The 12,739-nt window shown below is 41.6% G+C and overlaps 1 protein-coding gene across 1 annotated transcript in view; it reads right to left on the bottom strand.

The window, feature by feature from the left end:
- Scin (scinderin) overlaps window positions 1-12,538 on the bottom strand; it is a 75,214-nt gene extending 62,676 nt beyond the window's left edge. The window contains exons 1-3 of the mRNA XM_052185920.1: window positions 12,217-12,538; window positions 6,532-6,686; window positions 3,479-3,640 (exon numbers count right to left, since the gene is read on the bottom strand). Coding sequence (XP_052041880.1) covers window positions 3,479-3,640; window positions 6,532-6,686; window positions 12,217-12,415 — 516 coding nt within the window. The 5' untranslated portion in view covers window positions 12,416-12,538. The remainder of the gene's footprint in view (window positions 1-3,478; window positions 3,641-6,531; window positions 6,687-12,216) is intronic.
- Window positions 12,539-12,739: the final 201 nt, after the last annotated feature.

Here is a 12,739-nt window from a genome sequence, read left to right as displayed (position 1 = left end):
ACGTCAAGCTACATCAGGGTCCAGCTCTACCACTCTAGTACATATACCCAAAGGATGCTATCCTGCAACAAGGACACTTGCTCAACCACGTTCATTGTTGCTCTATTCACAATATCCAGAAACACCCTATATGTCCCTCAACTGAAGAATGGATTCAGACAATGTGGTACATTTATACAGTGGATTATTGCTCAGCTGTTTTTTCTTTTTTAAAAAAATGGCATCATGAAATTTTCAGGAAAATGGATGAAACTAGAAAAAAACATCCTGAGTGAAGTAACCCACACCCAAAGAGATAAATATGGTATCTATTTGCTTATGTGTATATTAGCCATTAAGTAAATCATAACCAAGCTACAATCCATAGACCCAGAGAAATTAGGAATAGAGGAAGGGACTCAGGGGGACCAAGGGGACACATGTATCTTCACAGGAAGGGCAAATAGAGTTTGGGAGAATTAGGTGGGGAGGGAAAGGGGAAATGGAGAGGAATGCAGGGAGAAATAAATACCTAGAATTGAGGGGCATATGAAAGGTGATATGGAAACCTAGTACAGGGGGAACTTCCTTTAATAATGAACTCTCCAAATAATGAGGCAGATGGTGTCCCAGCTGGCCATCTCTTGTCACCAAATGAAATGTCCAGTACTAGGACTAGGTTATATCCAATTGAGTTTTTGGCCATAAGGGTCTCATGAAAATCCCCAAACAAACCAAGTTGTTGTCAAAAGAATAGGTTGTTCTTCACAAACTGACAGCAAGACCCCATTGCTGAAGATAACTCCCAAACAACTCATGGGACATAGATATGCTAAGATAGTCACTACATAGAAACTTCACCCCTATGTCCCAGTGTCTATGTATGGGAAGATACTCTGCAGGCTACCAAAGGAGAAAGGTAAACACCAGCTCAGCCACAAACCCGTTGATCTACAATGCTGTCCTGTCTGCAAAATATGCTAGAGCAGCGGCGGCACAAAGCTTGTGAGAGTATCCAACCAATATCTGGTTTGACTTAAGGCTCACCCCTCAAGATGGAAACCATTCCTGCCACTGCGTGAATGACCAAGGACCAGAGACTAAATATACCAGAGACCCAAGGTAAAACCAAATACTGGCCTTTAAAAAAAAAAGTAGGGTTAAAACAACTCCTAATGATATTCTGTTCTACTCATAGATCTGCAGCAGATAGAATCAAATACCGAGATCCATAACCAGATATCAGAGGGGGAACAAAGAGGATGACAGGCAGGCAGACAGATAGATGGACAGGCAGACAGACAGACTGGCAGCCAGACAGGCAGGCAGAACTTGGAACACCCAGCTCTAACTGTGATTGTCTCCATCAGATCCTTCTCCTCAGGTCTCAGGAAACCCTTCAGAAGAGCTCTGTGTATACACAGAGCATAAGAGCCATTGAGGATGCAGCCTCCCAGGAGAACAAGGCCCTCCAAATCAGCAGAGCAATGTTTATATAGACTCACAGAAACTTGGCAGGTCTGCCGCAGGTCCTCTGCAGATCTATTATAGCTGTGAGTTTGGCATGGTTATGGGACTCCTGAATGAGTAGCCCTCTGATTCTTGAGCTTTCTCTTGGGCTCTTTTCCTTCTGCTGGTTTGCCCTGTCCAACTTCGATATCATGGGTTTTGTTCTATCTTATTATACCTCATTTTTATGTTTCAAAAAAGGAAAATATGGTTAAAATTAAAGCCGAGACAAATATTTTATTGTACACAGGCCTCGAGGGACAATAGCAGTCGAACTTTTAGAACTGTGGGGCTTAATGATGCCTCTGGGCTTTTACTTCCAATAAGTATTTCTTTATTTTTGGTCTAGGATAAGGATGGAGTGGTCGCATAGCTGGTTTGTGCCTAGATGTGGAGGTCAGGTCTTAAATCTGGTTAGCAGAGTGGATTGTGTTTTGAAGTTGGGAAGGATTTCTCATTAAATTGGCCGTGAATCTCAGAACAGAGACTGCCTATTCCCCTGTACAGATGTCCAGAGCAGGATCTCAAACTGTATTTTGAGCACTGGCATTGTTTGAATCTCGGTTGCACATCCTAGCTGCTATGAACTAAAACAGATACAGGCTGACAGTATTGAAGCTACAGACACACCCTAACTTAGAGGAACTGATGGCACTTATGTTTCCAGGTCATTCTCTAAACTATAACCTTACCATATTTCATATCTTTGTTGTTGCCAAATTAATATTATTCAAATGGAACTAACCATGTAGCTCCATGTTTAGATTCCTACTGCTCCCTTCTCTGTGCAAGAAGAATAAACCCCTCTGGCATCTCTCTGATGCTTTATCTCAAAATATTGCCCAGATAAATACTGAGATAAATGCTACCCAAACGAACTGCTGAGAGGAGACTCGCATCAACCTGGAGTCTAACTCTGGCTTTACCATTGACTGGCTATACCACCTTGAATGGAGTCTAGGCAACTCAAACCACATGCTATCTGAAGCAATGGACTGTGTGTAAGAAATAACTATCAGAACATGGCTGTGAAACACAAGGTAAGAGTGAGGGTCATGAGAAAGAGGGGAGAAGAAAACATGATCAAGAGTCAGCTTGCCTGTATTTTTATACCACGGCACATGGTTCTTCAAAAGCAGGGAGTGACAATGAAAGTCTAGAAGATACAATATCAACACTACCTATAAGGTTCTGATATAGGTCCTACAATTCTTTGTCATAATGATAATAATTAAGAAATGTGACTGATGCCAGGCAGTGGTGGTGCACGCCTGTAATCCCAGCACTCTGGGAGGCAGAGGCAGGCGGATTTCTGGGTTCGAGGCCAGCCTGGTCTACAGAGTGAGTTCCAGGACAGCCAGGGCTACACAGAGAAACCCTGTATCAAAAACAAAAACAAAAAAAAAAAACAAAAACAAAAACAAAAAAAATTAAAGAAATGTGACTGATATCAGAGAGTACCATTTCTTAGGAGAAAATGTTAAGTTAGATACAATATGCCACATGCCATTAAGATAATATATAATATCTATATTTCTGGTTTTTTAACTAATAACCCTTAGACAAATAAAAAACATGAAGCATTAAGGTATACACACTCACATACACACACACACACACACATTTATGTATGCTTATGTGTTAAAGTATTTTCTTCTTAGTTCTTTAAGCTCTTTAGACTTATATATCTAGCTTAAATTCTGGGACCTTTGGTTGCCTAGAGAATCACTTCCCTACCCCCAAACCCCATTTTCTCACATACAATCAAAGACAAAAATAATCAGTGGAAACTCTGTCCAGAGTCATGAGGAAACACACTGAAAATTGTTCAGTTTCTGTTCTATGGTAGGAAGAACTAAATCACTCTTCTATTCTAAACCTATCAAAGAACAAAGAATCTTTGAAGTAGTCCCTTCTTTTATGTGTCATTTAAATAACTGCCAAGTGTGAGGAGGTTCTGTGCAGATCTCCATGTGCCTATGAAACTTACAGTGCCGAGGTCAATGATGAAGCAGTCACCCTTGTTGAAGCTCTTCCAGCTGAGGGGAACTTCCGTGGCCCTGACGACTCTCCGACCCTTCACATGCAGAAGTCTTTTCGCAGTCAGGTCGTTAGTGAGGACATGGTTTAGTCCAGAAGCCACACCTCCAGCCTGGCCAGGGGAGCAAAACACAACACAAAATGGAGAGAGGTGAGTCTGTTACACAGACACATGGCACAAGCTACAAGGCAAGAACGCACAGGATGAATGAATGCACCACTTCTGCACAGGTAGGAAGGGAACCAAGGAGTGGGAATTATTGGTAAAATCAACAGGTGAGTTGGTTACTCCTTTTTCTCCATCATAAAAAATTTAATAGAAAATTAAAAATATTTCCCTAGTCCCCTCAGTGAGGAATGCCCAGCTGCATAAAAAGAAGAGTCAATATTGATTGATCACCCATATGTTTCCCAGATGACTCATGCCATACAGATGGTTGGCAGGAAAGCAACAGGAGATGAGGAGCCTCAACTATAGTAGTTAAAGCAGGTACCCAATCTCTCCATTGCCACTCAAAGAAAAGAAGACCCCCCAACATTTCCATTGTCACAGAGCAGAGAGAACCCAACCTCCCCACTGTCACCATGGAGATGAGATTCCCATCCTTCCCACTGTCTCAGAGCAGAAAAGGAATGGAAAGATTCCTATGAAGAGTACAAAAACAAACAAACAACAAAAAAACAGGGCTAAGAATTAAGTATTATACAGAATTTTTATTCTACGTTCCCAAGCACAACAAAACAAAGAGCACTGAATGAGAGTTTCTGAAGAAAAAACTATGACTGATGCCTACTACATCTTCTGATAGTACTGCAATCATCTTGTACATTTCCTCTTTTCCTAATCAAATTAGGAACTGTATCTATTCTCATAATCAGCAACAAGATGATTTTGACAGACTTGTCGATGACAGGCTCTCTCAAAATAAACTGCTTCCCAGGTGTCCCCTCATTAGATCTTTGTCCTGACATATGAATCGCTTATTTATGCTGAGGGGTATAGAGAGTAGTGATTACCAGCTTCGTCCTACGAGAGACCAGGTGAAGGTCACATAGACTCAGTCTTGCTTTATTCATCCAAACACAATGGTAACCACGGGAAATGCACCAACTGGGACTTTATACTAAATGAGGTCGTGTGTATGCCATGATTAGCATAATCTATTAACTTAAAAGTAAAAGTGGGTGAAAGGGCATCACTTGGTCATCTAGGCCATTCTCAATGACTAGTTATCTGCCGTTAGCACCAACTTTGTGATGCTGATTAGGGAGTCAGCTGATCATGATGATCTATAGATCTTTATTTACAAACATCCCCTTTTTGAAAAATGCTGATTTGGGGCAGCATAAATGTCGATAGTTATAAGATAATTACCCAACAACTACAAAGTTACTTTTTATTATGTCCACTTTTGCAAATGTATCCAAGAATTTGGTTCCCAAGGTTCTGACAAGTTCATCCTGAGTACATGGTTTAGTGGAATTGTATTCTTTATTGTAAATGCTTAATCCGCGTGCAATGCCTGTACAGGGAAATTGTGTAAAGCACATTGTACACTTCAGAAAACTGAGGGTTTTAAACAGCTTATGCATGTCCCTGAGGCAAACCAGTCATCTGTGCATGAAATGGTTACTAACAAGGTGACTGTACTTTACTTGCTTTGATCAATGAAAGCTTAAAGTTCTTCAAACTTAGCTTCATTGATATGAAGAGAATTGCAGGATCTTTTGACACAAACCAGTGGAACTCATGGGAATTCAATAAAATGAGAGGTAGCAGTCTCATGTTTGAAATGGTTTACCTCCAAGTCTAAAATAATGATTTCAAGTGATAGAAGAAACCTCGTGTTTCTTTGTTCCAATCTCATGGTATTTCAAATATTCAACCAAGGATATAATCAGATAAACAGAGACACAAGCCTGACATCTTTTGGTCATTATTTTGGGGTTTGGTTGATTGGTTGGTTTGTGTTTGTTTTCAACTTTGATATACAGTGTGACTATATAGCTCACACTATGGCCTTGAACCCATGATCTTGCTGCCTCAACCTCCCAAATATTGGGAATATGTATTTGTAATACTCCCCCAAGTCTGACTTAAATCTGCCATTTTAAAGGCAAATTAGCATATAATCAGAAAGCCTATTTAGCTCTAATGTCTTGGGGCACAGCAGAAGTGAGACAGGAGTTGTGGAAAGTACCTAGGGTGCACATCTTCCTAGAGAAGGCTTGCCTCTGGGGTATCTGTCTGGGAGGGCATTCCTCCCTCCATGTTTTAAGTAAGCTTGTGGACCCCAGAAGGCAAGGAGTTAGAAAGTATGATCTAACTTATAAAGCTCACTGGGAGAATTATGGTGAGGGACAAAGTCTAGCTTTTATTATGCATTGCCTTGGACAAGGTCTAGCCTTTACTATGCATTGCCTTTAGAGGTCTGTTCAACTATTAACACATACACATTTTTATTATAAAGGAGCTAAGAATGTATCTCAGTGGGAGAGTGCTAGTTCTGCTTTTGGAAATCTCTAGGCTCCATCTGAAATGCACATGAACCAGATATGGCTATACACAATTACAATACCTCTTAGGGGCAGAGATAGAAGGATCAGGAGTTTAAGGTCATCTTCAACTACATAGTGAGTTTGGGGCTAGTAGCAAAAGGTCATAAGAGATAGTGTCTGAAAAAAATTGCCATTATAAATAAATTATAAAAAAATAATAATTCACATCATACCAAACATTCTGAAACTGAGTTTCATTTACTGAATATCTTGTATACCTGACAAATATGAGGATAAATCTCACATATACATATACACAGAGACATCCCAAACCCATCCTAAGACAAAAAAATAAAAAACAAAACAAAAAGCAGCCATCACCACCACCAACAACAAACCAAGCTCTCCATGAAGCTGTAATCCATGAAGACATGAATGTGGATGATCAGGAAGAGAAAGTGGTTGAGAATGTCACAATGGAAAGTGTCGATGAGAAGTGCTTACCTTGTACTTCAGACCACCTTTGAAATAGCCCACAAAATCAGTCGACTCATAGCCTTGCAGCTCTCTGCTCTGCACTGGCTTGCCACCCAAATAGTCGTCCATCTGGACCGTGAAGATGGCCGCTGCTGTGCTCTCATCCTGGGAACACTCCTTTCCTGAAACCAACACAGACCCTCAGCTGCTTGGGGAAAGACAACAGGGCAGAAGGGCTGAGGCGAAGGACACCAGAAGCTCTCTTTTCTTTTTATTCATTTATTTATACATTTTAATTAAAATATAATCATTCCCCTTCCTCCTTTTCCTTCTTCTCAAACTGATATGTATATATGCATATCTATACATACATGCATATATGTTAAAAGAACTTGAATGTGTATTAATGTATATATACATACATATATACATATATACACACATATATACATATGTATATATATGGGAGGTACAAATATATTGATACAACCTACTGAGTCCATCAGGGCTGACCACTCTGTATTGGGTAACCAGTTAGAGAGCTCATCCCAGCAGTGGCTAATTCTCCCTCTTCCAGCTGAACATGGCAATGTCTATAGACATCTTAACATGGAGAAGCTTTCTCTTTTCAGTGATGTTTCACTGAAAGGAGTGAGCTGAAAGATCCCTTATCAAAAGCAACATGTAACACGCTCCTTTCAGAACCAAGTCTCTCATGTTCCTGCTTTTGCTGGCTTCTTTAAAAAAAAAATTAAAAGAAACACCACCACACAGGTCTGCTTGTGGAAAAAAATTATATATATTAGGAAGACTGAGGCAAGCACTCATTTCATGTAGTTAATAAGATCCTGCCAGGGTGTTGACGAGGATGTGGAGAAAGAGGAACACTCCTCCACTTCTGGTGGGGCTGTAAGATTGTGCAACCACTTTGGAAATCAGTCTGGTGGTTCCTCAGAAAACTGGACATGACACTTCCAGAGGACCCTGCTATACCCCTCCTGGGCACATACCCAAAGGATTCCCCGGCATGCAATAAAGACACATGCTCCATATGTCCTTATTTATAATATCCAGAAGCTGGAAAGAACCCAGATGCCCCTCAAAGGAGGAATGGACACAGAAAATGTGGTATATTTACACAATGGAATGCTACTCAGCAATTAGAAACAATGAATTCACAAAATTTTTAGGCAAATGGTTTGATCTGAAAAATATCATCCTAAGTGAGGTAATCCAACCACAAAAGAATACACATGGAATGCAATCTCTGATAAGTGGATATTAATTAGCCCAGAAGCCCTGAATACCCAAGGCACAAATCGAATAACAAATGACTCCCATGAAGAAGTATGGAGAGGGCCCTGATCCTGGAAAGGATTGATCTAGCATTGGAAGGGAATATAAGGACAGAGAAAAAGGAGGGAGGCGATTAGAGAATGGATGGAGAGAAGAAGGTTTATGGGACATATGGGGAGGGGGGATCCGGGAAAGGGGAAATCATTTGAAATGTAAACAAAGAATATAGAAAATAAAAATATTAAAAAAAAAAAAAGATCCTGCCAGGAAAATATTTGGAATTGCTGCAGGCTTACAGTGTGCCGGTGAGGAATACGAACTTTGTGGGCCACAGTTAAATAGCTGCATCATTTTTAAGACAGGAAAATGAATAAAACTTCACCTGTCCCCTACTTTTGAAGCTGTTTCTCCTCTTCACCATCCATGTACTCTTGTTGTATTAAATAATCACTGACAGCAAGGCACTAAAAGAACTAACGTGCTGACATGTCTTAAGCACTATATATCTGATAGAATTTGAGACAGTATATAATTAATGGTCACAGTCATGAAATAAAATCTACCCAGGCAGAAGTCAAGTTCCTGAGCATCAATTTCTACAGTGTATGTGATGTTTAGAACCAAGTCAGGCTTGAGGGAAGACTCACAGTTGATTTAAAAAAAAATTACAACCATAAGCCTTCAAAACCCTCACTACATCTGAGCTGTACAAAAAAAATTATAATCACTAATAATGCAAATTCCAACCCATTTATACTACTCTTGCCGTAGGCCACATGGTTCTAGTGTTTTATATGAATGACATTCCAGTAGCCCCAGGAAACAGACCTGTTTTACACTGTGGTACTGTGGAGGTCATTGACACACTGGGAGAGGCTGAGTAATTCTTGAGGTTATAAAAGACTTTCAAAACAAGTTTATAGAACTCTAAAGGGCAAGTTCTTAGGAAGGGCAAAACATGTGCTTTTAAAAAGACTTTTAAAAATTACTTATATGCTTGTCTGTGTGTCCTGGGAGCCAGAAGGCGGCATTGGACCCTCTGAGTTGAAGTTACAGGCAGTATGAGTCCCCCACTGAGCATGCTGGGAACAGAATTCATGTCCTCTGCAAGAACAGTAAGCACTCCCAACCACTGAGCCATCTCTCCAGACCCTACATAAGCAAAGATCTCAAACAAAACAGTACTTGATACTGTGACCGTTTTGTAAACTTTCTATGGCTAAATGTATTTGGACATCCAATTACTTCTGCAATCTGAAAGGATGCCGGTGTCATTCTCTGCCTATTTTTCCAGCTCTCACAATAGCAGACCTTGATGTCAATTTCATGCAAGGATGCTTTAAGAACATCCTTGACTCTTAAGTCAAGGTTGATATCAAAGTTACTAAAGATGATGTACTTGACAGAAATGTTATCTGACAAGTTAAAGCGTGACTTTTTCGAGGTAGGTATGAATGGTAGTCATGAAGTTAATGAGATGGAAATAAGCTAATTAGGTCATGTTCACATCTACTGATGTTTATGTACTGGGCTGGGCCAGAGAATATCAGAATAAATAAGCCAAATCCCTTGCCTGCAAAAGTTGAAAAGACTTAATGAAGCCAATTCTAGACCTTTTCAATGTATTGAACTGAGTGTCTACTGAATCATGATGAAATTCTATCAGGTACTCAAAAATGTTTATATATTAATTCTGCTTCTGATTTCATTTGATTTCCCATGTGAATTGTGTCTGTGACATCATCCCTTGCTTCCCTAAACTAGTTCTTCTGATGCCTGTTATGCCACATCTAAAGCTGGCAAGGAGAAAGGCTGAGGTGTTTATAATATAGGTTGGAGGCACAATAGCAATTTTAAACTAACCCCTGCCCACAGACTGGATGCTGTGAAGAGCCAGAGGCAAAAGGCAGATGCACTTTAACTGCTAGGTACAAAGCTGAAATATTTGCTAAGAAGGAACAATGCAAAACATTTGAAGTTGCATCAATAACTTCTTGTTTCCCCTGCATCTAGACATAGACTATGAGCACAGTTATCTGAGATATGTCCTAGTGTCGTGAAAACATTGAGTGGACAGACCTCAAAGGAAGACTGACTGTGTGTGCCCTCATCTTAGTCCTGACTCCCTCCCATTTCACTGACTTCCTAGGTCTATCCCCTCATCCGGACACCACCTGCCTCTCTCATGCAGCCTTTAACTTCACCCCTGCACTTTTGGGCCTTCCTCCTAGAACTTGCTTCCATCGATCATTCTCTCTAACCAATCCTCATGAACTCTTCCCTATTCGGATCTCAGAACAAACCCTTTCAGATAGGCAGTTTCCTTTGCCTGAAGAACTGAAATAGCAAAGGTTGCTGGGAAATTCTGAAGGTGTCCTGACTCCGCTTCTGCTGCTGGTTTTATCTTGGCACAGGAACCTTCCCCACCTACCTTCATTCCCCTGTGTCCATCAAGGCTACTTGTCCTTGTAGCACAGAGCCTAGAGATCTCTCATGTCAGTAATCACACTCTACCAGTGTTTTATCTTTTTTATTCTTATTGCTCCTTTGGAGTGATAAATTCTCTAGAAAGTTTCATAAGCTATCTATTTTAAGTGACTTACAGGCTCCTGGGCATCTTGAAAGGTTATAGATGAATTAGATTGTAATTAATATGCTATTAACTTTTCCAGATTTTTGAGATCCATAGGCTGTTTCTGCCCAGATTATATCCTATTATAATTGTGAAAATGATTAGCACCAAATGGATAATTAAGTATAAGTGAGTCAGGCACTCAGGATATGGGAGCAGGAGGAGAGAGAAAGGCCGACTTGGGCTACACTTAAGTTCCAGAGAGTTCTGGGCCATCCTGACTACAAGCTGGTTTCTCTAAAACCTGATAAAGCACCACACTTAAGGAGCCTGCCTGGATGAGGAGAACGTTACTGAATTAAACAATTGGTCTTCCTTGAGCAGTTTTCTAATGAAGCCAAATATAGCTGCTGTTACCAGCAAGCTGAATTTTCAGCCACTTAAACTCACCCAACGGACACTTCAAACACTCATCCATTCTAGACCCCATATTCAGTGTGGGAGTGCTGTTCTATCTAGGATCACTGTTCTACGAATAGAGCATATATTACTACATCGTTTGTATTACGACTGGAGTGGCATTACAAGGGGCAAAACCTGCAAGAGGCACTCAACCATGGCACCCGGCGCCGTAATGAAAGACACTACCTTTCCCATGTGTTTCCTGTCTCAGATACCTGCTCTCGGTGTCTGCTAAGGCTTAGGAAATCACTTCTAAAAGTTTGCACATGTTTCTTGAATTTTTCAGATGTTAGAAATTAAAATGAAATGGCAGCATTCAAAGTTCGTGGTTTTGAGTGTTTTCTCTCCTGAGCTCAAGAATAAATATTCTGAAAGAAAACACTGGTATAAGGAGGGACACTAGTTTGAAAAGGAGGCTCAGATGGCCCGCACCGGGCGTGCCTACTGGCACAAGACCTCACAGAGAAAGGTTCAACATTCAGGATGTTTATGGGTAAAAGTAGAAGGTGGAGAAAGTGGAACACAGGGCCAGTGTCCTCTGAAAGCCTGACACCACGGCAGCTCAAAATAATTACGACCGCTGAAGGAGCTATTCTGGCCCACACTGTGTTCTTGTTAAAACAGATGAATAATAAATGAATAATTTGAAACAAAGCAGCCTATCTTTAAAAAAAATACGCCAGTCAAATAGGGCAAATTAAAAAGAAAGAAAGAAAGAAAGAAAGAAAGAAAGAAAGAAAGAAAGAAAGAAAGAAAGAAAGAAAGAAAGAAAGAAAGAAAGAAAGAAAGAAAGAAAGAAAGAAAGAAAGAAAGAAAGAAAGATAATAACTATCTTTTCCCAAACAGGCAAGCACCGTTGTGCGGGGATAATCTTGGTTTTGGAGCTGCGTAGGCAAGTAATTACAGGTAGCGGGGAAATCTAAGCCGGAGCCCCGAGGCAACAAATACAAATAAATAAAAGTTTGGAGTTGGGAGTAGAGTTTTCTCTCCAGCTGCAGCAGATACCCACAAACAAATTTGATTTCATCTCCACCCTGCCTGAAAAAAACAGGACTGAACTCGCCAGAGGGTGCTCAGTATTTGGCCAGCACCCGGGGGTTTCTTGCAGGCTTGCAATCACCCAATCCTGTAAACCCAGGAATACACTAGGGTTTGGAGTCAAAGTGGAAAACCCGGAGGAATGAGTATGACCACTCCCCCCACCCCACACACACACACACCATCCCCCAAGAAGTGGTTTGGTCAAGACTGGTGAGTCCTGGATGACTCACAACTCCGGAGTTTGCAGCTCTCCAGGAGCTGACCTGGGGCTAGGAGAGGGTGCGACCAGGTGACTGGGTCGCATACAGACCTTGGGCCCACCGCTATCCTATGCTGCTTACCCAGCCAGAAATGCAGGCGGTAGGAGAAGCCCCTGCTCGACTTGGCCGTGTGCAGCACCAGGTAGGCGTCTCCGACGTAAAAGTCACCATGTGCACCCTGGGGCACCGGTACCAGTTCCAGCTTCTCGACCCTCCACACCTGCAGCCCAGCCTGCTGGCCTGCGCGCGCGAACTCGGGGTGCTGCAGCTCCTGAGCCATAGTGCCGCGATGCTGGCAGAGCCGAAGACTCGATCCGCACCCTGAGCCCACGGAAAAGCTCGGCGACTGCGAACCTGCTCTCCCGGCTTTTATGCCGCTCGGCAGAAGCGGAGGCGGGGCAGGGAGGGAAGCCAACAGCCACGCCCGACCCCAGGCGGGAGCCTGCATCCCAGTTTAAACCCGGCTGACCAAAACTCTAGGAAATGCCTCCCTCCTAAAACAAATAAGTAAATAAATAAATATTATAATTGCTATTTTACCTTGCAACAGATGGAGTTGCACACTGGTCCCCGCCGCCCCAGTTCCTTCCTGGCTGGTGTTGAC

The sequence above is a fragment of the Apodemus sylvaticus genome, chromosome 6 (genome assembly GCF_947179515.1).
Source record: "Apodemus sylvaticus chromosome 6, mApoSyl1.1, whole genome shotgun sequence".
Taxonomy (NCBI): Eukaryota; Metazoa; Chordata; class Mammalia; order Rodentia; family Muridae; genus Apodemus; species Apodemus sylvaticus.
This window is presented reverse-complemented; position numbering and strand designations above follow the sequence as displayed.